Source organism: Chiloscyllium punctatum, chromosome 3 (assembly GCF_047496795.1).
Source record: "Chiloscyllium punctatum isolate Juve2018m chromosome 3, sChiPun1.3, whole genome shotgun sequence".
Classification (NCBI taxonomy): domain Eukaryota; kingdom Metazoa; phylum Chordata; class Chondrichthyes; order Orectolobiformes; family Hemiscylliidae; genus Chiloscyllium; species Chiloscyllium punctatum.
In genome coordinates this window covers 81886059-81913379 of record NC_092741.1, presented here as the reverse complement: position 1 = coordinate 81913379, position 27321 = coordinate 81886059, and the positions used below count along the sequence as shown (strand labels likewise).

Sequence of the window (27321 nt, the reverse complement as noted above, 5' to 3'; positions counted from 1 at the left end):
TCCCAAGGAATTCCTTTACTTATTTTAAGCTAGCCCATCGTATTTCCCCATGGTGAATAGTTGAAGAAGTTTAATTTCACTAACTAAATTTATAGTCTGTTTTTAGCACTAATCTTGATTTTTCAGGGTGTCTGTACAAATTAACTTCATCAATGCCTGCTGGGAAAATCCATTATTAAACGAATATGCTTGACTATAATGTCAGTACCTTGAAGATTTTTCTTCCCTCTGTATTATTGGATATTTTATATATATCAAGTGAGATAATATAGAAAGGTGTCACAACCACACAGAGCACTAACACATTATGGGAAGCAGTTTCCAGTGTGAGCTAAGGCTTCACAGACCTACCATGGTGCATTACTTAGGCTTCAGCAACAATACAACTGTATGTCTTACAGTGAAAATTGCACCATTCGGACAAGACCATCTGTAGGACTGAGTTTAGATACTCTTGAGAAATATTTCATATCTAGATCTGGTATTGATGAGATTTTTGCAATGGTTAGGCACTAAGGGTGTCACCAGACACAACAAGAAGTAGCCTTACCCTCCAATATACAATAAACTGGGTCAATTATGAAGACATTGTCTTTCTCATCAACAAATGCCTCTGCTGATTTCAGTGCAATAAGTAGCCAATGTTTCTTTTCATATGAATAATGCAGAAATATCGCTCATATGAATGATATACAGAAGTCATCTGCAGTCTTGAAATGCAGACCAACAAATCTTTGTTCATTATGTGACCAGGAATAATGTGAGGCATTAAGTATCTGGAAACAATTTCCACTTCGAATATTTACAAACTTAAAAACATAAGAAATAATTTCCTTTTTTCTGTACTTTGAGCTACCTAACATACTTGATGTTTTTGCTCACTTTTTAAAATTATTTGTTTTTATGTGAACCTTAAGACCTCTTTTGAGCTACATCTTAGGAAAATAGTTAATACTATCAACATTCAATTTCACTTGGGATCAATAAGACTGTCTATTATTATGTCTGTCTGAATCAAATTCAAGTCCAGGTGCCAGAGGGGGAAGTGCAACTGAGCCACTCTTTCATCTGCTTCCACCCATATCCCCATTTATCTGTGCAATGCCTGCAGTGACAATAGCTAAATACATATTTCCACATGCTAGTAATAAGATGCACATTGAACCAATTTCCACTAAACAATTTCGAAGCTCATCTCAATCCAAGTCTCTTCCTGCATCACCAAATGCAAATACATTTTTCAAAGGTGTCATTTGTTTTGTTATTTGATCAATTCAGGTGCTAGTGATTCCATATCGATATGTTTCGTACATCACAAAACAAAGGGTGTACTGAAAGGCCAAATTGGTGGGAAGAAAGCAAAGAAAATGAATAGGAAAATGTTGCTGAATTAATTTGGGAGGAAATACACCATTTCCAATGGATTCAAGAATCAGCTTTTGTTCAAACACGTTTATTTTGTTAGCCTGTGATATACAAAAATATGTGCATTAGGACTGCTCAAAAAGAACACTTTCGTGGATTTTATTAAAGCATTTTGTCTTTGAAATTAATAAAAAAATCCTTTGCTTTATGCAATATTTGGACATGGCAAACTGCAACCCCAACTAAAATTAGTAGAATAGTGAGAACTGACTATTTTGCATTCTGTTTGACAACATTTTTAGCAGATTAATGAACAGTAGGAGCTGTCCCACTATTTTTATTATGTTCTGCCAGATTGTGGTGATGTAATAAATTGCATAAATCATGGTGCGGTTCAATTATCTACAAAATAGCCACTTCCACTGTGGAGTAGACCATTATTGTCAGAGCAAAATTACTGATTGATTCATGATTTTACATTCATGACAGCAGAGAATCAAATTTCAACCCTAATAATATACACTCTAAGATTGTTTACCTGAAGTTTGTTTCTGGCTACAAGGCCAACGTTAAATTATAGGAAAGGGAATTTGATGGTAGTGCTGAAATAAACACTTCGCTGCCCATTTCACTAGAAGCAATTCTAGATCAGGTCTAGTATATTAAATACAAGATATATCTTTTTATATGCTTTTGCAGATGGGATCACTGTAAAAGAGATTACAATTTGGTACCAATTTCTGCCAGGTTTCCTGCTGACATGCTTGGATGAAGTGAATAGAAAATTAGGCTCCCTTACGTGCTTGTGAAACTGCCTGACTAGATTTCTTCCATGCACTGTGCACAGCAAATCCAATACAGCCAGTCATGTGAATAAGAGAATCTGTCATACATAGAAACATAGAGACACAGAAAATAAGCGCAGGCCATTTAGCCCTTCGAGCCTGCTCCACCATCTAATATGATTATGGCTGATCAACCAGCTCAGTATCCTTTTCCTGGTTTCGTTCCATACCTTTGATCATTATAGCTTGAAGAATTATGTCTATCTTCATCCTGAAAATATTCAATAATTTGGCTTTTCTATAGGAGAGAATACCATAGACTCACCACTCTCTGATAACTTTACATTGATCCACATTATACTTCATCTGCTGTGCATTTGCCAACTGGCTCACTAGCAGTTTTGACAGAATTTGATGGACCTACTGGTTATGGAGTTCATGCAGAGCAATGGTGGCCAGGTAAGAAATGGATTGAATGAGGGACTAACAGGACGGCAGAGCTGCCCGACACAAACAGATACCTTCAGGATTGAAACTACCAGATCCATGGAATCCTTTCACATCATTCTCATGTAACAACATTCTGGGCTACACTGTACACAAAACATTAGCCCAGCCTAAAAAAACGACAAGACACTGGCCCACATGACCCTAGCTTGTTTGAAAACTGGTCCATGTGACCAAGTCTTGCAAGAAAAGGTGATAAAGGTGAAGATGAAAGCTGGATCTGCGAACAGAGAGGAGGCAAAGCAAGATTTCTGCTTCTTTTCAGTTGTATTTAAAGGAAATTATTAACAAGAACTGGCCATACTGAGGGTGCTGATAAAGAAGATTCTAGTTGATCAACCCCATCAAGACTCTCATGAGAAGATCTCAGCACATTCTGCAGAATTTTCCTTTCCATTCACTAATGTGGGCGTGACTGGCTAGGCCAGCATTTATTGCTCGCCTCTAACTGTTATTGAGAAGGTGGTGGTGAACTGCCTCCTTGAACTGCTGCAATCCACGAGTGCACCATTTGGTGAAGACTATGCTAGTAGAAGTCAGATTGGTTGAGAGCTGTAGTTGGAAGATCAGCTATGGCTAAATCCTCAAAGAAAGGTACTTCCTGAGGAAGCTCAGAGTTTTGAAGAATGTTTTGTTAAAATTGATATCATACATGAGTTTAGATCAGAGAGGTGCTGGAAAAGCACAGCAGGTCAGGCAGCATCCATGCTGACTACATTGCCCAATGAACCCGTAATATCTATTTTTGTTGTAATTGGTAGTATTTCATGTGTAAATTAGATGGAATATTAAGTTTGACTGTTTATTCATGGTTGATATAAGTTCAAGTAAATTTTTATGTAAAGATGTGAAAACTTGTCCATTGTATTTTTATCATTAGGGTTGTTAAGTACATTGTAAGGCTGGACTAATAAACTAGCTTACTAAACCATGAACCTCAAGAAACACACCATAGCACTCAGTCCTATTTTCCTACATAAGTAAGGTCAAAACAAGAAAAGGGCACATAGCCTATCAAAGCTCATTCTTTATGAATGCTAGGCATTCCTTCTCAGCATCCAACTATGTTTAAACTTCTGTGGAGAGGAAAACATAGTTAACATCTGCAATTTTCCCAGCATTTGGAGAGTCCCAACTCTCCGATCATACACAGGTCCCAAGTTCACATGGACAGCCAGTGGGACAACAGTGGCAAGTTTATCCACTGCTGTCAATGGAGGGGCTGCTGCCAAGCCTGCCATCAACTATGGACAGTAGACTGGCTCGCCATACTGTTGGCCCAATCAGCTCCACTAACAGTGGTGCTTGTGGCTGAGATGGCAAGGAGAACAAGAGGACACCTTTATTTCAAGCCACTTTCACAAGTATACTTAATAAAAATGTTTCTCTGTGAGAAAGTGTATAAGGTATGAGCAGGTGGGGAAAGAGTTAAATTTAGGGTTGCTTGACAAAAGCTCAGCCAGCATGACTTTGACCAGATAAGAACTTGCAGTCAACAATGAGGTGCTGGAGGCAACAGTAGTGGTTTAACAAGGTGAAGAGTAGCTATTGTGTAATGCCAGTTAATGAGGTGAAGAACATCTATTGTGTAATGCTAGATGACTTCATCTTTACAGTTGATGCTTGCTGATTGTAACGGTCACCCAATCAATAGAGAAAATGCCTTGCTTGGATGCTGCTTCCTGTAAGTGAATTTATAATTCCTTAAGAATCTTAAGACCGAGAACTTAGGTCTTTGTGTACATGGGCGATCGCTCTCTCTCCAGAGCTTGGAATAAAGATGAAGAAGGTAGAGCCATACTGTATCTCTGAGTGTTTGCTTCGACTGATACAGAAACGGGACAATATCTGCCAATGCCAAGTGGGAAGTCTTTGCATTCACCTTGGTCCAGTGTCTCCGGAAATGATGAACCCCACTAAGGACGCTGCTGGGATGGGGGCCTCTATGCAACTGGCAATCTAACGACATACGATAGGACACTGCCAGCAAAATGCTGGGATTCCCCCGGAAGATGTGCCTGAAATAGGCCTTTTTATTAGTTTAACTGTCTGCTCTCAGTCAGCAGGCACCATAGCCCTTGCTGGTCGGTTCGGGTGTGGGAATGCAGTAGGAAGCATTATGACAAACCTTACAAGCTATTAGTCAGCTCTGTACCATTTGGAGGCTGGTAAAATTTTACCATGTGGAACTTTGTATCTCCATAGTTTTTGCCAGGCTTTCTGAATATTTTCAGTGTTTTCTGTTTTTATTTCAGAAATACAAGCAGTCAGTGTATTTTTGCTTTTACCAAATGTTCTGCCTCTCCAGCAGATTTTGTTTAAGCATTTCTCTCTCTTTTTTTAGATTAAAACTGTACCGTGTAATATCCAGCACATGCAAATAAAAATGTTACATAGAATCCCTCTGTTTAACAGCGGTTTTAATCAAATTGAAGCAGTTCTAATCATCTATAATCATGGGCAAAGGAATTTCATATAAACATATTGATATCATTGTTTTTAAATACCATTCAATTTTTTTTTTCAATATTCTTCTGCTATCTACCTAAGTGTCCTTTACATTAACCTAGTTGATGTCCTCAGATCTGCTCTTCTTGTTGATCAACTCTGGCTCCTCAATTCTGAAGTTCTTATCCTTGTTTCTCATCCCTCCATGGCCTTGCTCCTCCATACCTTGATAATCACCCCAGTTCACAACTCTCTGATGTGTCTACATACAAAATAAAACGTCACCGCGAGGCCCACTTGAAGATGTTACCGAGTAGAATGACAAAATGTCTGGAAATGAACCTTCCAGCTCAGTGAGCAAACCTACATCCATATCTACATACTGTTAATTCTGGCTTCATAAGCATCTACTTTAATTTTTATTGCACAGGTATTGGTACTCTGGAATTCCTTGATGAAAACACTCTTTTCTAATTCAAGACACTCCTTAAAGCTTAACTCTTGACCAAACATTTGGTAATTTGCCATAGGATTCCCTTATGAGACTTGATTATGCATTTTGTTTGATAACATTCATGCAAATATCCTTGGAATGTTCCATTAGAAGAGGATAAAGAAAGTAGGAGAATACTTAAAAGGGAAATCAGGAGGGCAAAACGGGGACATGAGATAGCTTTGGCAAATAGAATTAAGAAGAATCCAAAGGGTTTTTACAAATATATTAAGGACAAAGGGTAACTAGGGAGAGAATAGGGCCCCTCAAAGATCAGCAAAGTGGCCTTTGTGTGGAGCCACAGAAAATGGAGGAGATACTAAATGAATATTTTGCATCAGTATTTACTGTGGAAAAGGATATGGAAGATATAATCTGTAGGGAAATAGATGGTGACATCTTGCAAAATGTCCAGATTACAGAGGAGGAAGTGCTGGATGTCTTGAAACAGTTAAAAGTGGATAAATCCCCAGGACCTGATCAGGAAAGTCAGGAGGCATGGGATAGTGGGAAATTTGGTTAGCCAGTTGGATAGAGAACTGGCTAACCGGTCGAAGTCAGAGAGTGGTGGTAGATGGTAAATATTCAGCCTGGAGCCCAGTTACAAGTGGAGTTCCGCAGGGATCAGTTCTGGGTCCTCTGCTGTTTGTAATTTTTATTAATGACTTGGAAGAGGGAGTCGAAGGGTGGGTCAGTAAATTTGCAGACAATACGAAGATTGATGGAGTTGTGGATAGTGAGGAGAGCTGTTGTCGGCTGAAAAGGGACTTAGATATGACGCAGAGCTGGGCTGAGGAGTGGCAGATGGAGTTCAACCCTGCCAAGTGTGAGGTTGTCCATTTTGGAAGGACAAATAAGAATGCAGAATACAGGGTTAACGGTAGGGTTCTTAGTAAGGTGGAGGAGCAGAGGGATCTTGGGGTCGATGTTCATAGCTCTTTGAAAGCTGCCACTCAGGTGGACAGAGCTTGTAAGAAGGCCTATGGTATATTAGCGTTCATTAGCAGAGGGATTGAATTCAAGAGTCGTGAGGTGATGTTGCAGCTATACAGGACCTTGGTAAGGCCACATTTGGAGTACTGTGTGCAGTTCTGGTCGCCTCACTTTAGGAAAGATGTGGAAGCTTTGGAGAGGGTGCAGAGGAGATTTACCAGGATGTTGCCTGATTATGGAGAATAGGTCATACGAGGATAGGTTGAGAGTGCTAGGCCATTTCTCATTGGAACGGCGAAGGATGAGGGGTGACTTGATAGAGGTTTATAAGATGATCAGGGGAATAGATAGAGTAGACAGTCAGAGACTTTTTCCCCGGGCACAACTGAGTGTTACAAGGTGACATAAATTTAAGGTGAAGGGTGGAAGGTATAGAGGGGATGTCAGGGGTAGGTTCTTTACCCAGAGAGTGATGGGGGCATGGATGCGCTGCCTGTGGGAGTGGTAGAGTCAGAATCATTGGTGACCTTTAAGCGGCAATTGGATAGGTACACGGATGGGTGCTTAAGCTAGGACAAATGTTCAGCACAACATCATGGGCCGAAGGGCCTGTTCTGTGCTGTATTATTCTATGTTCTATGTCCTAGGTGTACCCGAGAACTCTGTGGGAAGCTAGAGAAGTGATTGCTGGGCCTCTTGCTAAGATATTTGTATCATCGATAGTCACAGGTGAAGTGCCGAAAGACTGGAGGTTGGCAAACGTGGTGCCACTGTTTAAGAAGGGTGGTAAAGACAAGCCATGGAACTACAGACTGGTGAGCCTGACCTCAGTGGTGGGCAAGTTGTTGGAGGGAATCCTAAGGGACAGGATGTACATGTATTTGGAAAGGCAAGGACTGATTCGGGATAGTCAACATGGCCTTGTGCGTGGGAAATCATGTCTCACAAACTTGATTGAGTTTTTTGAAGAAGTAACAAAGATGATTGATGAGGGCAGAGCAGTAGATGTGATCTATATGGACTTCAGTAAGGCGTTCGACAAGGTTCCCCATGGGAAACTGATTAGCAAGGTTAGATCTCATGGAATACAGGGAGAACTAGCCATTTGGATACAGAACTGGCTCAAAGGTAGAAGACAGAGGGTGGTGGTGGAGGGTTGTTTTTCAGACTGGAGGCCTGTGACCAGTGGAGTTCCACAAGGATCAGTGCTGGGTCCTCCACTTTTTGTCATTTACATAAATGATTTGGATGCAAGCATAAGAGGTACAGTTAGTAAGTTTGCAGATGACACCAAAATTGGAGGTGTAGTGGACAGCGAAGAGGGTTACCTCAGATTACAACAGGATATGGACCAGATGGGCCAATGGGCTGAGAAGTGGCAGATGGAGTTTAATTCAGATAAATGCGGGGTGCTGCATTTTGGGAAAGCAAATCTTAGCAGGACTTATACACTTAATGGTAAAGGTCTAGGGAGTGTTGCTGAACAAAGAGATCTTGGAGTGCAGGTAGATAAGATAGTGAAGAAGGCATTTGATATGCTTTCCTTGGTCAGAGTATTGAGTACAGGAGTTGGGAGGTCATGTTGCAGCTGTACAGGACATTGGTTAGGCCACTGTTGAAATATTGTGTGCAATTCTGGTCTCCTTCCTTTCAGAAAGATGTTGTGAAACTTGAAAGGGTTCAGAAAAGATTTACAAGGATGTTGCCAGGTTGGAGGATTGGAGGATTTGAGCTACAGAGAGAGGCTGAAGAGGCTGGGGCTGTTTTCCCTGGAGCGTCAGAGGGGTGACCTTATAGAGGTTTACAAAGTTATGAGGGGCATGGATAGGATAAATAGACAAAGTCCAGAGGGCATAGGTTTAGGGGGAGAGGGGAAAGATATAAAAGAGACCTGAGGGGCAACTTTTTCACGCAGAGGGTAGTACGTGTATGGAATGAGCTGCCAGAGGATGTTGTGGAGGCTGGTCCAATTGAAACATTTAAAAGGCATTTGGATGGGTATATGAATAGGAAGGGTTTGGAGGGATATGGGCCGGGTGCTGGCAGGTGGGACTAGATTGGGTTGGGATATCTGGTCAGCATGGACGGGTTGGACCGAAGGGTCCGTTTCCATGCTGAACATCTCTATGACTCTATGACTCTAGGCACTATATAAATATAAGTTTCTTACAAACATAACTGTATCACATCAGCATCTCTTAGACTGTCAAAGTTGGTTTTCTCTAGTCTCCACTGATGGTTTACTTTCTTGATGGCAAATTCAGTCTTATTTCTCTTCTGAGCATCCTATCAAAAGCCTGCAGGTCTTAGTTTAGCATGGTAATGACAACTATTCCAAAATGTGGACAACTGAATCCTAAAATGCTTACAGCACTGAAAGAGGCTAGTGGCCCATCATAACCATATTAGCTCCCTGCACAAGCAACTCAACAAATCCCACTCACCAGCATTCTTCCCTGTAGTTCTACAAAATCTCTCACTTCAGGCAAATTATCCAATTATCTTCAGAAAACTATAACTGAATTTACATCCATCACCCTCTCAATCGTGCATTGCACTTGCTGTGTAAAATGTTTTTCATTATATCACCTTTGGTTCTGTGATCTGACCTGTAATTTATTAAGCCTTACCTTAATCAATGTATGTTTTATTGTTCGAGATACATAATGACATAATTTCATTATTTTGTTTTAAATTGGTTTTTGCATATTTTCCATAAAAATGGATCTGCTTCTTCCAGCTCTAAATCTACCAGTGCTAATTTAATCATATTCTTTAATTATATACTTGCAATGCATTTTTTCTACCAATATCAGATTAATTCTCTTCATGTTTTGACATATCCAGTCTGACTCCAATGCTGTCTTTGAGTTCACCCAATCAGAATTCTACCTTCTGCGCTTTCAACTTATTTCAACCAACATACTAATCATTCAATTTCCCCTATGTTAACCAATATTGCCTATCTCCAAACTGCATCTCTGCAACCATGTGCCCTATCCCCATCTTCCCTTTCCTCTCCAATGTTTTTGAATGTATTGCTGCCTCCCAAATCCACGTCTCCTTCACCTAGAAATCTATGCTTGAACACACAAAATCTATGTTTCTACCTTTTCCATGGTATCAAAACAGCTATTATGAAAGTCACAAAGAATATCCTATCTGACTGTGACAAAGGGAAATTATTCATCATGTGACTTATAGGCAGTGGTCAGAGCAGCTTCCTCCAATGACTCTCTTTTGTCAGCTCTCACATGATTCCATTCTTACCTACCTGAGTGTGGCCAGAGAATAAATGGCTGCTCTTCCCAGTTCTACAGTTATCCCTGGTGTCCCCCAAGTATCAATCCCTTCCTATTTTCCATCTATATGTTTCCCTTCAGTATCATCATCCAAAACTATGTCAGATTGCAAATGTACACTGATGAATCCTAGCTTTACATCGCCTCTCTCTTGATCCCAATGTGATTTCTGAATTAACAAACTGTCCAGCTGTCATACACTCAATCCCAGTAAAGCAAGAGTAAATTTTAAAATTTTCATCCTTGTTTTAAAATCCCTCCACGGCCTGGCCTCTCTAATAGTATCCTTCACCATAACAGCTCTCCGAGATATCTGTTCTCCATTAATTTTGATCAGTTGCACTTCTCTGATTTTAACTACTCCACTACTGTTGGCTGTACTTTCAGATGCGTAAGTCCTAAGCTCCAAAGTTCTTTTCCTAAACCTCTCCATACACCTGCTTTCTTCCTGTAAGACACTCCTTAAAACCTAACTTTCTGATTAAGCTTTTGTTCATATGCTTTAACGTCTCCTGAAGTGGCTCAGAGTCACATTTTGCTTTGTAACACACTTGACAAATGCCTTAAACATTTCACTACATTAAAGGCATTAAGCAATTACAAGCTGTTGATGTCATTGTCAGCCGACATAACAAACTTTCATTTTCTTACGCATCCAAGTATTTTATACAAATTAGAAATACTATAGTCCCATCTTGCAAAGCTGTCGAGCTCCGTCAGTCTAACTAATTTGATTCATACTTTTCAGCCTATTTCTTTACCAGTTCCTTTTTCTATTCTGAAATCTTATGGTTTCATATTAAATGGATTTTAATTTGAGTGTTTTATTGGTTAAAAAAACTTTATAAAATTTGCATGCTTTTGTGTACTAAAGCTTTTGACTCTTTGCTGGATTCAGGTTACATGGAGACTGGTAGTAGTTATTAAATCAGTGGATTGAGGATTAAAATTGGTCTTGGCCTTTTCATTACCTAATATTGGCACAAACACATTTCCAGATTGGATAGTGAATATCCCCTTGCTAACCCCGCGCCACTGAAGTCAGTTGTTCCAATTACTCATCACAGACTCGAGATTGATCTGGGCTCTCATTTCAACTTGACTCAATCTGTACAGTCCTTGTGCCAGAAAACTGTAGATTAACGTCCTTCACAAATGACATTGAAAGTACATGTAGTGTGGAGGGAATGCTGCATTGCCTTAAGAGGCCATTCTTCAAATGAGACAAGAAATCAATTACCTGTTTGTCTGCATCAGATGGAATTTTTTTAAAAATAGCTTCCACTTCATCATTCAGAGAAAGGCCAGGAATTTTCCCAATGTCTTGCCAGAAGTTAACTCTTAAATAATACTCTAAATAAAGGTTGACGGATCCGTTTCCTGACTGCACTTTGTCGAACATTGCCAAGACAAAATGTGTTCGTGTAACAGTCATTCCACTTCAAAATGATAATTCATCATTTCATGTGCTTTCAGAAACTATAAAGCCTTTTGGAATTATGTTTCCTCAGATGGCAATGGCTAGCATGTGGGGACATAGCTTTAAATTGAGGGGTGATAGGTGTAGGACAGATGTCAAAGGTAGTTTCTTTACTCAGAGTAGTAGGGGTGTGGAAAGCACTGCCTGCAACAATGGTAGACTTTAAGGGCATTTAAATGGTCATTGGATAGGCATATGGACGAGGATGGAACAGTGTTGGTTAGATGGGCTTCAGATTGGTTCCACAGGTCGGCGCAAAATTGAGGGCCAAAGAGCCTGTACTGCGCTGTAATGTTCTGTGGATAAACATTCAGTATAATGCAAGTTACTGGATTTCACTACAGTGAAAGAAAGCAACCGTATTATAGTTGTAACATTTTTATTCCTTTTCCATACAGATCAGCTGATAGGCCACTAACATTCAAGCTAATTTAGTGTAAAACAGAATCATCTACACGATTAACTCTCCCACAAAGACTTATTTGCATTCCCCCACTTACACCAGTGGCCTCAGCTCAAGTGCTGATGGAGTTTCATCAAAGCCTTCAGCTTGCCTGCCTCCAATGCTTCATGCACTGTCAGCTTCAACTCATTCAAAACTCTGTTTCCCATATCTCTTCCCATATTGAATGCTACCTAGCCATCACCTCCATCGCCTTTAGCTCCCAATAGGCCAAGCCTTCCAATGTTCTCATTGATGTTTTCAAGCCCATTTGCCTTTCCATATTTCTTCAACTTTCACAACTTCCTCCAACCCCTCAACACATTCATGATTTAGTCCAGCTCTAGGTTTCATGCAACCTCCTGTTACTTCATTGCTCATGGGTACACCTTCAGTCATTTAAAATCCAACTCATTGACCATCTGTTGGTCAACTCTCACAGCCCCCTCAGTCCTTCAAGCTCTCTACCTTTGTATAATTTGTTGTATGGAAAATCACCAGTCTCAGAGTCAGAATCAGGATTCAACAACAGAGTTTATTGTACAAAGAAATCGGAGCTCCGGGGAGAGAGAGAGATATTCGTCAGATATTTTATACATTCTGTGGTACAATAGTTCAAGTATCGAGTCTTTGTTTGTACAGCATCGTTTGTTGATAGAAAACATTACAAAATCATTGTCAGTTTCAGTGGTCATGATCATTCTCCTTGAGAAGGAAGATCACTTTCTATTACTGCCGATCTGAAGTATTAACACTTGTATACAAGCAGTCTCAGGTAGTTAACATTTCTATTGAAGATGGTAGCTGGACTCAGACACTTCAACGGGCAGTAGACATTATTGATGTGTATTCTCGCCTCCACCCACCTTAAACTAATCATCCATGCTCTGTGTCTATTGTACTGGTATCGTGTTAGCCTCGGGCAGGATCTGTGTATGCTTTGCTGTATTTTTCCATGTAATGGCTCAGCGGCCATCTTGTGTGCTATGTGACCAATTTAAGGCTCAGCGGCCATCTGTGGGCCCTGTGTCAGCATGCCCTGTGTTAACTCCCACTTCAAACTATATACCACCACAGAATCACAGAAGTGTTACAGTGTAGAAGGAGGCCATTTGATCCATTGTTGCTACACTGGCTTTCTGTACATATTAACGTGGCACCAATCTGCTGTGTTTTCCTCATAACTCGGTACATTGGTTCCAATTACATAATTATCCAATGTCTTAAAGACAGTGGAAGACAGTGAAGGTGCTGATGGAGCAGTAATGTCACTGAACTAGCAATCAAAACACTAAGCCAATGCTCTGGGGTCATGGGTTTGAATCCTGCCACAACAGACGGTGACATTTGTATTCAGTAAGAAGCTAGAATAAAAAGCTAGCCTAACAGTGACCATTCCCTCAAAGCTGCATGGCCATGTAGCTGCTCCAGAAATATGTGTATGCCAAACACCATGTTAACCTATTGAGCTTTAGTTTCAGAAGTCACTACCGTACATGGACTTTAGATGTCTGCGCAGAAGAAAGAAAATTAGAGAAATTCTATCACATAACCACTGTCAATTGATGTAAAAGACACATGTGATTCAGAAATATATTTTCAGGAAAGGAAATCTGCCATCCTTACCTGGTCTGGTCTCCATGATTCTTGTTGTTGACTCCTAATAAATAGATGACCAACCAGTAAGGGGCCCATATCCCTTGATCAATTTTATTTAAAAATAAAGCAAAATGATCATGTCTCACACTTCCAGACACTGCATTCCATTATGAAAGTGACTTATAACATTCTTTCCAGTAAAGGCACTATATAAATTCAAGTAGTCATGGTCACCAGGTTAGGTAAATTTGTTGTTAGATGAAACATTAATGGCGGAACTTTCCTTACATAAATGTTCACATTTTGCAACTCCCTTGACAACCACCATGTGACATGAAATTATCTTCAAAATTCTGGAAACAAATTTCACATGAGGATTGTGAACTGTAATCTGGTTAATCTGACTTCTTTATAAATACATTTTTGGACCATAATAATCATCCCACAGTAAATAAAACTGTAAAGAGGATTCTGACTACTGGTGATGAGTTTAGCTGAACAGAAAAATAAATCTTCCACAAAAGTTGCGGAATTAAAAGAATGACACAATACAATGCCATGTCCATTGAAATACCATGACTCTCTCCGAAAGGACAATGCAATAAAACAAAATGTAATAACTATCCATTATGCCATGGCTCTGCCTTGCATTAAACTTAAGACCGGACCTTATCACTTTCAAGTATTTTGTTAATTTGTAACCGTGGAAAACACAGTGAAAGCCACAGTACTTCATTTGAAATACAATCGACACAGCCAGTGCTTTTTATGAACTGTACATATTATTGCACAGTTACCATAAGGAAGTTAAACATAAGGTTAAAATGTCTTATAAAGTGTATGACATAACCCCACAGAGAGACCGATATCCTGTCACCAAGTCACCTTTATTTACTCGTGGAGAGTTCTGGACACTGATCCAGCTCCCTCAGAGCAGCTCTCAGAGTGAACAGAACCCTTAACCCTCATGCTCTTTTTTTCAGTTTTTTTTTACTAAGCAGTACAAGTTACAAACAAAAGTTAACATTAACAGCCATATACAAGAAACAGCAATTTATAGGGGAAAGAGGCAGTAAAGCCAGACCCCAGACCCCACCGAACAATCAGTTCACAGGGAAATGAGGACGAACCTCAAACCCCACCCTACGTTATTAAAAAAGAAACAGTAAGTACAATCACATACAGACAGTCTGACAAATCGAACAATAAAACAGTGCATGTAGCACAAACACCCCTGGCAACCCAGCAAAACACCTGCCCTTCCCACCTTCCGGCTACTCAATGGCAGTCCACCCCTACGCCCCTTCCAGCTCTCGGTCCACCCCATGTCCCTTCCAGCTCTCGGTCTATCCTGACACACCTTCTGGCCATCACCAGGCCAGCCCGTCCTGTTTCGCCAGCATCCCAGGAATGGCCTACCCACCTTCCAGCTTCCCTAACCCTCCTTTGCACCTTCCAGCCACCCCTAGGACAGCCTGCCCCAGTACCTGCCCAGAGTTTGGTCCACCCCCAAAGGCAGAGTCTACTTACGATCTCCAGAACCCAGCGAATGTTCACCTCCCAGCACACACACGTGTTCAGTCTTTACAGAGGCCTAGTCACTAACAAAGAGCCAGACCTACCTACAGTGAAACATTCATCCAGATAAGTGCATTTTCTCAAAAGGGGCTCATCCAAACACCAAAAAAAAGTGAAAACACATGCAAAAAAAAAGTGAAAGGGCTAGGCCCTAGCTCAAAATCAGTATTGTCATTTTCTCAAAGGAAAAGAAAAAAGTAACACATAGGCTGTAACCAGCCAAACAGTTCCCTCATGAGAACTGAAATACACCTGAAACACATTAACTGGGTAGATCAGCCAGTTTAGAAGTCAGTTCTCAGTAAAAAAAAAAGGAATACCACTTAACAAACTGGCTGTGTAGATCAGCCAGTTCAGGAATCAGGTTTCCCCCAAAAAACACAGAAACCAATAACAACAGAATATACTGACTGTGTGGCCAGCCAGCACAGAGTCAGTCCCGACACAAATGAAGAGTCCTTGACACTGATCCAGCTCCCTCAGAGCCTGGTCTCAGAGTAAACAGAACTTCCAATACTCATGTTTATATCTGTCAGCCAGGACTCCCTGACTGGACCACATTAACAGCCTCAATCAGGCAACTCTTGTTCTAAGAGGTTCACCTGGCTGACTTTGTTACAATCCCTCCCCCGCTGAGTCCAAGGACACAGGATGGTTCTTTTTAGTGTAGCTCCTCCTGGGACGTTGTAACACTGGGTCAGGTTCCTCTATCTCAGCCGATGTAACAGGAGGCGTGTAATACACAGTAGCTCATCTCTTGGGCCCAGAGCATCTCTGAAGAAATTCCCTCTCTTCTTTAGGCGGCAAAGGTGTTGAGGCAGCAACATCTGCTCTGTCCATCTCAAATTCCGAGGTTCGTCAACACTTGATGGAGAGGAAGAACCCATGGGTTCCAGAATTGCTTTGCCCCGTTTGCAAGTTTTCAGCTTTCATGTGGTCCACGTGCTTGTTCAGGACCTCAGCTACCCAAACTTTATACATCACTAGATCTGACGTTGCATTGACCATGCCTCTTACCCAATAAAGGCCATTACTGTGGTTCCACATTTTACTGTGGTTCCTACACCAAAATTCATCCCCTGAAGTAAACTGTCTCACTCTCTTAACAGAATCTTGTGTCCAGCATTGATGTTCCTGAAGCCATTTCTCCCTCCAACATGCTTCTCATAAGAGACAGAATTGAAGTTGTATCCTGTAAAGGTTCCCCAGTATAGGTTCTCAGTCTAACTAAGGTCTTGCACAAACTTAAGGGTTGGAGTTCTGGCTGAATTTTGGTAAAGTTTGGTTCTGTGATCACTGATGGCCACACCAGTATCAACCTACATTAGAAATGGAGACCATTTAACCAGACATTTGATTGCTTCTGATTTGGATACTGCTCAGCAATTTAACTATCGTACAGGTGGATTTTTTTGGGTGTGCATTCTCCTGGACCCAGCATATGAGTTCTCTTACTCCATTTAGGTACAGTGGGACTCTTTTGCTATCTTGTGTTGACATACTGGCAGCAACTACAATGGCTTGGCAGCATGGATCCTGAAATAAATTTTAACCATTTGGCCAAAGCTTGACTTTGTTTTGGGGTTTGCTATAGGCTGACCTAGAGCCCCACTGTTTAGATTATGTCCTGAATGTGGCTGTGCAATTGCCTTCACTCAAGCGATGTTCCCCAAGCTCAGTCGGACTGGCAAGGGTGTCCACTTCCATCGGAATAGCCTGCAACTCATATGTTCCACTTGCCAAACTTTCCAATGGTAAATCCAGTTGTAGTAGGTACTGTTACATCATTAATCTCATTTGCCAAATAGTCTTTCAGCATCTCATTAAGGGTTAAACCAAAGTCATATGCCTCTGCCAGTCATCATAACCTAGTCAAAAATCTCAATATGGATTCCCCTGGTTCTCAAATTGCCCAGTGAAACAGATAACTGCTCAGAATTCAAGGAAGCCTGGAGTCATAATATATCTTAATTAAATCCACAACTCTTGAAAGGTTTTAATATCTGGTGCCTCAAGGAAAAATAGGTTCCTCATAACTGAAAAAGCTGTGGGTCCACAAGCTGTCAGGAGAATTCTCGCTGCTTTTCATTTGCCCCAGTGTTCCGGAAAAAGATAACGCATTCTTTCCTAATACTGGGCCCAATCTTCAATGACAGGATCGAATGAGTCAAGCTTCCCAAATAATGTCATGATGCCAGAAATGCTGATCCCAACTCAAAGACAACTGCTCCGAGCAAATTTCTTCAGAAGTGTGCTTTTCTCTCATCAACACTGAAATAACTCCACAGAGGCTGGTATCCTGCCACCAAGTCACCCTTTATTTACATGCGGAAAGCCCTTGACACTGATCTAGCTCCCTCAGAGCTAGCTCTCAGAGTGAACAGAATGTCTGATACTCCTGTTCTTTTTTTTTAAAAGGCAATGCTGTGTGATCAAAACCATGTATTTATATATTTAGTCTCCTGTTATATTTTTTTTTGAGACACAGTGAAAGGACACAAAGTGCACAAATCTTTATTCAATTTCCACCACCAGGAAGATATGAAAAACACCCGAGTGGCCAGTGACAAGCACTGCCCTTCAAACCACAGGGCAATGCTGTGTGATCAGATACTCCTGTTCTTCTCTGCTGGCCAGGGCTCCCTGATTGGACCAGATTAATAGGCCCATTAAGGGAACTCATATTCTATGAGGACTACTAGCTGATCTCATTACAATCACTACAGTGCATGCTATCTTTTTGCATGACCTTGGATAGACCAGTGTGGAGGAGTAACACAATTCCAAGGCTTGTGTCCTTTTTTTGTGTCAATGCATTGAGAAAATCCCAATCATTGTTCCACTGTTGCCTAGCAGAGCTGTACTCCATCAGAATGAAACTAGTTTGCAACCAGGATATGTGACTCGTTCGGGAGTGTCCAATTAAAAATCACTGATCTGCGATTTTATTCTTAAATCTTAAGATGTCACTGCAGTTTAAGCCACAGGCAACCCCGAGAGACCTCGTCAATCCGGAACATGGGGACTGGAATTTGAAACAACTTCGCTGAAAGAAGCATCCCTCCCTTCCCTTTTCCCGTTCACAAGGAAGGTGAAACGCCCTGCCTCCCCACAGTACACCTTCCCCCCCCCCCCCCCCCCCCCATTCCCACCCACGTATTAGAATGTAGATCACATCCTTGGAGCTATTGTTCAGCACCAAAGAAAGGTTCATTCATTAAAACTGCAGCAGATGGCTCTGCAACCGATAGAAAGCAGCATGAAACAGGGCCGCCAGCTGGCACTGGCTGCACTAGCATCATTCAACCGCAGCTGCAGGTTTACTGCTCCTTTCAGTCACCCACATTCCTCACCATCACATAGCAGGGATCCCCCGCATACATTGATAACCGAGGGGGCTGACTCTGTTGCTTTCCATCACATGCTTTGCTAACGAGGATCTGGCCCACCCCCAGCCTTTGTCTTGTGCTCCCATATCAAACAGAAAAATTAAACAGCACTTCCCTCAAACCAAGGCAAGGATTTATTCAGTAATTTACAAGGACAACACTTCTTTGCCACTGAACGATAGAATGGTACTTCGGCAAGTCATTAAAACATTATAGTATATGTTAAATATGTTATCATTGTGAAGCCGTGGCAGTTTGATGGTGTTCCCATCCTTAATCGTTTAAATGTCAATGCCTGTCTTTCAAGAGATTTATATCCTACATGTGTTTAGTGCAGTTCAGGGCAGCATTTTGTGAAAGAAACTATGATAAACTCTCATTAAAGCTGCTTTACTGTGTAAATCTTGCGCAGTTATGACCACTTAGAAAGAGCATAAAGTATGATGCATGTTTTCACATTACAGACGCAGTACATTGTAATCAGAACCAGACTTTAAAGCTGCAGTGACCCATAATTACATCTTGCCACCCATTAAATATGAAATAAGCAGGCGTCCCTAAATCAGCTTTACTCCTTGCAGTTATATTTTTATGCTTTGAGAAGGTTGGATTTTGGTAACCATGCAATTTTTAAATCTATTTTACGTCTCTCTTTTGGCCCCCTGTGCTCCTGACTGGCACACAGCTAGGAACCAAGGATAAACAGCCACATCAGCAGCAAATCCACCCCTTATTGATATAAATTTCAAATGGGAGCAATTCAGTATCATAAAAATGAATTGCTTGGTAGAGAGAGGTAGGAAGCTTTTTTAAAAAAAGTTGTGTTTCTCCAAATTACCTGGTAAAAAATAAATAAGGATTTTACAGCTTTAACTTTCAGTTAAAGAAAAGTAATTTTCTGTCATATGAAGCATTTTACAGTTTCTATAGCAACTTACAACATTCTTCCACTTATTTCATGCTCTGCTAAGTTCACTTATCATAAGTAACAATAAGTTCAATTTAGGCTGGGGCTTTTTTCTCTGGAGTGTCGGAGACTGAGGGATGATCTTAGAGAAGTTTATAAAATCATGAGGGGCATGAATAGGGTAAATAGACAAGGTATTTTCTCTGGGGTGGGAGAGTCCAGAAGAGGGCATAGATCGAGGGTGAGAGGGGAAAAATTTGAAAGAGAGCAACATTTTCACAAGGAGGGTGGTGTGTATATGGAATGAGCTGCCAGAGGAAGTGGTGGAGGCTGGTACGATTACAACATTTAAGAGGCATCTGGATGGGTATATGAATAGGAAGGTTGTAGAGAGATAGGGGCTAAATACTCCAAATGGGACTAGAATAGGTTAGGGTATCTGGTCAGCATGGACGAGTTGCACCGAGAGGTTTATTTCCATGCCGTACATCTCTATGACTCCATGCATCATCATTTAATATTTTTACTTTTTAATGCAATGGAATTCATCTAACATCCGTTCTTTGGAATCGGAACCAATACTCAACTTTCTGAATTACTCAGGGCTTTCAACATTATTGATTTAACCAAATTCTACTGCGGCAAACCTCCCAAACATCTATTGTAGATCACTTTTGAATTATCTGGTCATTATCACTGAGCAGACAATGTTAGCGAGAGAATAGGCAAGATGAAATTAACAGAGAAAATGAAAGACAATAGTGAAGTTGTTAGAAATTTTAAGGATAAAGTACATTTCAATAAACTGAATCTTCCACAGATTGCGGGGAGCAGTCAGAAATGGCTTGCATAACAGGATTGTGAAACTGTCAGCAGACCAATTCTACCATAAAGCCCTTGTTGGTACAGGCATCTTGCAATACATGTCACATATTTTGAACATCAACCATTATCATGTCACTACACTTGATGATAATAAATAGGAAATCCCAAATAAATTGGTATTTATAATCACACAAACAGTAGCAGCAAAGTCAAATGCTTGAGAAGTTCCTGTGGCACCTCAAACCACTATGCATGCATTATTTAACATATACATTCGTTCGTTATTGTCATTCCACTCTGTACTCTATTCCAACAGCTAGAATAAAAAGTCTGAAATTTTGGAATCTGCTACTTGAAGGATTTTTAAACAGAGCTGCAATTTTAAATGACAGTTTATCACATTGACACTGACAGAATCACTGTGAACTAGCTTGCACAAAAAATGTAACTAACATTCGACAATCGGTGTTCTGATTGAGTAGGGATACTACAGTGAGTTTTAAAAATGGCCAGGTACAACACATACATTAATTGCACAATAACCTAACGGAGAGTAGTTCAACAAGGCAAATACTAAGAATGTGGTATCTAAAGTGGCAATTGTCAGTTAAACTTCTACAAATTAGATTCAAATTCCTCTGTAAAAGGTTACTTTTCTCAAAGGCATTACAGTGATTCTGAGATCTCTTGCAGCCAAGGATCATTGTCATTTTTAGAAACAATTGGAAATATTCCACTACAGAATAACTGTATAAGATTAACCGCATAGGAAACTCTAATAGGCTGCATTCACAAGGGATGTTTCAAACATGTGCATTTGAGAGAACTGAACTGCAGTCTGTGAAGACACAAAAAAACTGTCTCCTTCCAACGTATAAAATGCTCATTACACACCTTCAGCTGATCAGCCTACTTGCAAGCTAAGAACCTAGATATTTTGTATGTTATCTTAAAGCAGGATTCCATTATGAATATATAGATGTTTTTTGAACTGTTTGACACTGTGGGGAATACACTATTAGTCACAAAATGCAAGTTTTATTTTATTTTATTGCACTGACAGTATATGAAACAATGGGAATAAACAAATAAATCATTTTGAAATCCATCCTTTATATTAAGATTCAAGCTTAGAAAAATCAAAATCAAATGTTGTTTACTTCTGCATTTTCAAATTACCTCAGTTTTCACACACATTTCCTCACTGACCTAATGCTAAGAAACTAGACTTGATTTAGTAACTTAATAAACACATTTGTGCATTGAACTTTTCACATACGTCACTGATTCTACAAATGTGACTGTTCTCAATGTTTAAAAGAATTATATTTTCTTTCCATCCATTGATTTTATGGACTTATGATGTTCATGAAATAATGTAACCATATCATTGAGTTTCATGATAATGTACATGAGAAAATAAGGTCAACTCACAAAGCATTCATTTCCGAAAGAAAGAACAATTCTTGACTAGCAAGCATGGCCATAATCGCTACTCAATTACAGGTTGATAAATCAGTAATTTACTTATTTTGATACCAGTGACTGCACCTCAGTATGATTCAAACAAGACCCTCAAGTTTACATACCAGGTATGATGGGCATTTATATATAACGTTCATCTGGAAGGCATGTTTGCCATTCTTGTTGGGGAGGTCCACCCACACTACTCAAGTCTGCCTCCTAAAGACTCAACCAAGGAACAGTATGGTATCGGCTGTACAGATGTGTTTACAGGCAAAATTCTTCTAACCACAGAAGCTGGTGTGAATATAGAGACCTATCAGAGATGAAGGAAGAGGGAACCTAGCAAATAAATTACAAGTTAGCATACCATCTAAAGAAAAATGGAAAGATAGGTAACTATTTACTCCCACACATTATCTCTTTACCTCATTGTCACCTATGAATGCAGCCTTTTAAGATCTGCAGAATTGGAGCACATCTGTGCAAATGTAAGTGCCTCACAAATATTTGTTGCACCTCAGTATAATAAATACTCTAGCCAACAGGTTACAGTTCCACTTTTAAAACACTTTATCTGATGTTAAAAAACCTCAGATTCTTAGAATCTTGCACATCACTGCTGACAGCAATCCATTCCAAAGACAACATAGAACATTTGAATTGATCCAATTTCCTGAATTTATTAATATTTTCAAAATGGAGGAATGGTGTTTTCTTTCCTAGTCATTGAACAAGCAGACTGCAGTTTTTCACAGGCTAGCTTTGGGAAATGCATTTCAATTTGAACTCCATCTAATACCAGACCAGATCCAGTTATTGCTATTAATGGACATTTAGATAGGAGCTTGTAGAGAATTATATTTCTCAAACTTAATGAGGAGGGAGCTCAGAACACAGCTCATTGTCAACTAATTCTCCAATACTTATATTTGTTCAGAACTTGGATAGATTTCTCATTTTATTGCCTTGCCATGTCTGCTATCTACCATCAAGTATGAGACTGTACATTAAAAGAAATCAGATAGTTCTCAAATGTATCAAAAAATAAATCAAATAAAGGTCGATGCCAACATGCAAAAAGACCATTGAGGAAACGGTGTGAATACAATCAAAAAATTGTGCATTGGGAATAACTGCTATCATTTTTAATGTTCTAAAAAATGTTACCACAAAATGTAACAAGACTGGGCATAACAAATAACTACAACGAACAATGGAGATCTATCATGGACTGTGTGATTCGTATTTAACCCTTTTGACAAGCGCAACGGTTTCTTTCTTAAGTGAATTTTGCAAATGTATTTTTTTCAACAAAAAAAAATCGCATTGATATAGACTATTAAGGAAATTGAATTGGACATTATTCCATGATTTCGCGGTTACAATGAAATCCTGTTTGCATTGTGATAGGCTGGAGTATTAGGAATATCAACTATTATTTCGTTGCTTTAGCGGGTTTTATATGATTTATCTTTTGTTTTATGAGCGTTGCATTGTGAGAAATAGCAAGAAACAAACTGATGGACTCCAGGTCGAATGTGATTAGATTTTTGTTTCAGGCAGGGAAAGTACCTCATTCCTGCTTTCCCAATCCCGGCTCTCGGTGCGCCCTGACAGAGCGAGAGATGAAAGAGACGGAGGAGAAGAGAAATAAGAATCCAGCTCACAAAGAACATCAGTGATCATTGCCAGCTTTAGGCTTCACTCCTTCGTAAGACTTGAGGAGTGATGGGGGTCGAGGGGTGGAGTGTTTGGGGAGGGGGGGGGGGAATTCCAACCCCAAATAAATCCACTGTATTAAGTCCTGACTAATTTGCCATTCAACCCAACGAAAGGTTAAATGTGACTCAATGCCACACGCAAACGTTTCACTGAAGCTGAGATCAGAGCCCCAGTCTCAGCAAATGCTATCAGCCACGGGTTTGGAATGGGCTGCAGTTCCAGAATCTGCTGCAAGGCTTTGAACTAGCGGGTTCTGGATTAGTGGTGCTGGAAGAGCACAGCAGTTCAGGCAGCATCCAAGTAGCTTCGAAATCGACGTTTCGGGCAAAAGCCCCTCATCAGGGGCTGTTTAAATGCAACATGGGCAAGGAGCACTGAGCAAATGGGCAGCCCCTCTTCACAAAGCGACCACTCTTTAAGTGTACAGTTGGTGAGATAAAACAGAGAGGCGCGGGCGACTGTAAAAACAAGGACGATCACGAGTAGGAGACAACTTTTTCTCCTTGCAGTGCCGGTGAGAAGCCCTCCCAGCAGCGCTCAGAACCAGTCTGACCACCTCCACTGTTTCCTGCACTCTCTGTCTCTATCACTCTCAGGGTGTGGGAGGTCCCCGCTCCGGCTGTACGCTGAGATCTCACGGGGAAGGGGAGGGTGCGTGGGTCGGGCTCTTACCTGGTGAAGACTTTCCTTATCCTCTGCAGCACGGTCGGCGATGCGCTGATGGCTTCGGCCGGGATGTTCTCGATGGTAGCGACATGATTGCGCTGCTCGGGGATCATTGCTGGATTAAAATGCAGGGAGCATCCTGCACCGCGGGCACCGAGTTGGTCAGGCCGGTTCGCACGCAGTCCGCTGGCGTCCTGGATCCTGCCCCACCACCACCACCACCTCCCACCCCCCCCCACCCACCCCCGGCTCTCACCTTGCGAAGCTGCTGCCCCGATTGGGTTCGCGCAGCGGACTGAGACGGAGCCGGTCTGGGGCTGAGCGGGGGGGCTGGCTCAGCGCTGCTGACTGAACACCTGCTCTGGGCGAGCTGAACTTCCAGATCCCTCCGGCAGGGGGAGGGCGCTCCTCTCCATCCGCCTGCTCCGCTGAGCCCTGGGACTTGTAGTCAATTTCTGCTGAGCTGTCACTTTCAACCACTCTCTCCCCCCCCCCCCATCTCCCCCCCAACCTCCCACCAGAACACACCTCCCAGCAAAATGGAAAGCCAAGATTCCTTTCTCCACCTCAACCTTCCAACTCCCGCATCTTTTTTTCTCTTCATTATTATTCACTATCCAACACTTTGTTAATTACAGAACAAAAACCTGAAGAATTCCTGATGCTGGAAATCAGAAACAAAAACAGAAACTGCTGGGGGGGGGGGGGGGAGACTTTAGCAGGTCTGACAGCCCCTTTGGAGCGATAACAGAGTTAACGTGTCGGGTCCGGCGACCCTCCTTCAAAGCTGTCCTGACTTTGTCAACTCTGCAACGCAAGATCTAATAATTAACAGTCTTTGACTGCTAAACTGTCCTGTTCATTCGTCATTGCTCTCTTGCTTTCCCTGAGTTATTTTTCTTTAAGGAATGGGTTAGCTCAGTTGGCCTGATGACAACTCTCTAGTGTAAAGTGACGCCAGTACCAATTCTGGCACCAGTTGAGGTTATCATGAGGCACTCTCTTTCTCAACCTCTCCAGTGGTGACCTCTGTTTAAACTGCTACCAGTCCTTTCCGGAATGAGAGAATTGGACCTCAGTGACGTTTTTAAAAACCTTCAGTTTTCTGCTGTGTGTGTAAAGCTGAAAATGTTTCCTATTTTTCATTGACTTCCTCCAATAAATCAGATTTCAAAACTATTTCAGAGCAGGTTATGCAATTTATTAGAAAATTGACCAACTTCTTAATTTGACCACACATACTGCAGATTTTGTGCACCTCATGAGACTTAGTTCCTGCAATTCGGCGTCCCTTGCTGGTTCAAGGGAAGAGAATAAAGTGGGGCAACATAATTTTAAAAATTGTATCAATTGTCCATCTCTAATTGCCCTATATTGTCCTGTGACAGGCCCTTTTGGTTTGTTGAATGAGTTGTGTAGCTTTAAAAATGTACATCTCTCATAAAGTTATGACCTTTTAAAGTACACTTTCTTGCATTAGGGTGTTACATCCACTTCGGAGCACTAGCTATTAAAGTTAAGAAGGGTTTTCTTAGAGTCATAGAGATGTACAGCACAGAAACAGACCATTTGGTCCAACTCGTCCATGCTGACCAGATATCCTAACCTAATCTAGTCCCATTTTTCCAGCACTTGGCCCATATCCTTCTAACCCTTCCTATTCAGATATCCATCTAGATGTCATTTAAATGCTATAATTGTACCAGCCTCCACCACATCCTCTGGCAGCTCATTCCAAACACACACCATACTCTGTGTGAAAAAGTTGCCACTTAGGTCCCTTTTATATCTTTCTCCACTCACCCTAAACCTATGCCTTCTCATTCTGGATTCCCCAACCCCAGGGAAAAGACTTTGTCTATTTATCTTATCCATACTCTTCATGATTTTATCAACCTCTTTAGGTCACCCTTCAGCCTCTGACACGCCTGGGAAAACAGCCCCACCCTGTTCAGCCTTTTCCTATAGTTCAAATCCACCAAACCTGACAACATCCTTGCAAATCTTTTCTCAACTCTTTCAAGTTTCACAACATCCTTCCAATAGGAAGGAGACCAGAATTGCACGCAATATTGCAAAAGTGGACTCAACAATGTCCTGCTTAGCAGCAGGGTTCTCATCAAATATGGAAACAATTATAAGTGACAGATAGAGGATGTATGCAGGACATATACATCAAAATAGCAACGTGGAGTGCCATGAGGATTGGAGCTGGGTCCACTCATTTTCATTAATTATATAAATGATTTGGATGTGAGTATAAGAGGTACAGTTAGTGCGTTTGCTGATGACAACAAAATTGGAGGTGTAGTGGACAGCGAAGAAGGTTATCTCAGATTACAACAGGATCTGGACCAGATGGGCCAATGAGCTGAGAAGTGGCAGATGGAGTTTAATTGAGATAAATGTGAGGTGCTGCATTTTGGGAAAGTAAATCTTAGCAGCACTTATACACTTAATGGTAAGGTCCTAGGGAGTGTTGCTGAACAAAGAGACCTTGGAGTGCAGGTTCATTGCCCCTTGAAAGTGGAGTCACAGGTAGATAGGATAGTGAAGAAGGCGTTTGGTATGCTTTCCTTTATTGGTCAGAGGACTGAGTACAGGAGTTGGGAGGTCATGTTACAGCTGTACAGGATATTGGTTAGGCCACTGTACAATTCTTGCGTGCAATTCTTGTCTCCTTCCTATCGGAAAGATGTTGTGAAACTTGAAAGAGTTCATAAAAGATTTCCAAGGATGTTGCCAGGGTTGGAGGATTTGTGCTGTAGGGAGAGGTTGAATAGGCTAGGGCTGTTTTCCCTGGAGCGTTGGAGGTTGAGGGATGACCCTATAGAGGTTTATAAAATCATGAGGGGAATGGATAGGATAGGAAGCAGAGGGTAATAATGGAAGGACGCTTGTTGGACTGGAGGCATGTGACTAGTGGTGTGCCTCAGGGGTCAGTGCTGGGCACATTGCTGTTTGCTATCTTGACCTGTGATTTGGATAAGAATGTACAAATCATGATTAGTACCTCTGCAAAAAACACTAAAAAAGGAAGTTTCATGGACAGTGAGGAAGGTTATCAGAGTCATAGAGTCATAGAGATGTACAGCACGGAAACAGACCCTTCGGTCCAACTCGTCCATGCCGACCAGATATCCCAACCCAATCTAGTCCCACCTGCCAGCACCCGGCCCATATCCCTCCAAACCCTTCCTATTCATATACCCATCCAGATGCCTTTTAACTGTTGCAATTGTACCAGCCTGCACCTCTTCCTCTGGCAGCTCATTCCATACACATACCACCCTCTCAGTGAAAAAGTTGCCCTTTAGGTCTCTTTTATATCTTTCCCCCCTCACCCTAAACCTATGTCCTCCAGTTCTGGACTCCCTCACCCCCGGGAAAAGACTTTGTCTATTTTTCCTACC

The 27321-nt window shown here is 41.2% G+C and overlaps 1 protein-coding gene across 1 annotated transcript in view; it reads right to left on the bottom strand.

Annotated features, from left to right (window-relative positions):
* slc35f1 (solute carrier family 35 member F1) overlaps positions 1-24115 on the bottom strand; it is a 289021-nt gene extending 264906 nt beyond the window's left edge. Inside the window, exon 1 of the mRNA XM_072555876.1 lies at positions 23915-24115. Within this exon, the coding sequence (XP_072411977.1) occupies positions 23915-24021 (107 nt within the window). The 5' untranslated portion in view covers positions 24022-24115. The remainder of the gene's footprint in view (positions 1-23914) is intronic.
* Between the last annotated feature and the right edge of the window lie 3206 nt (positions 24116-27321).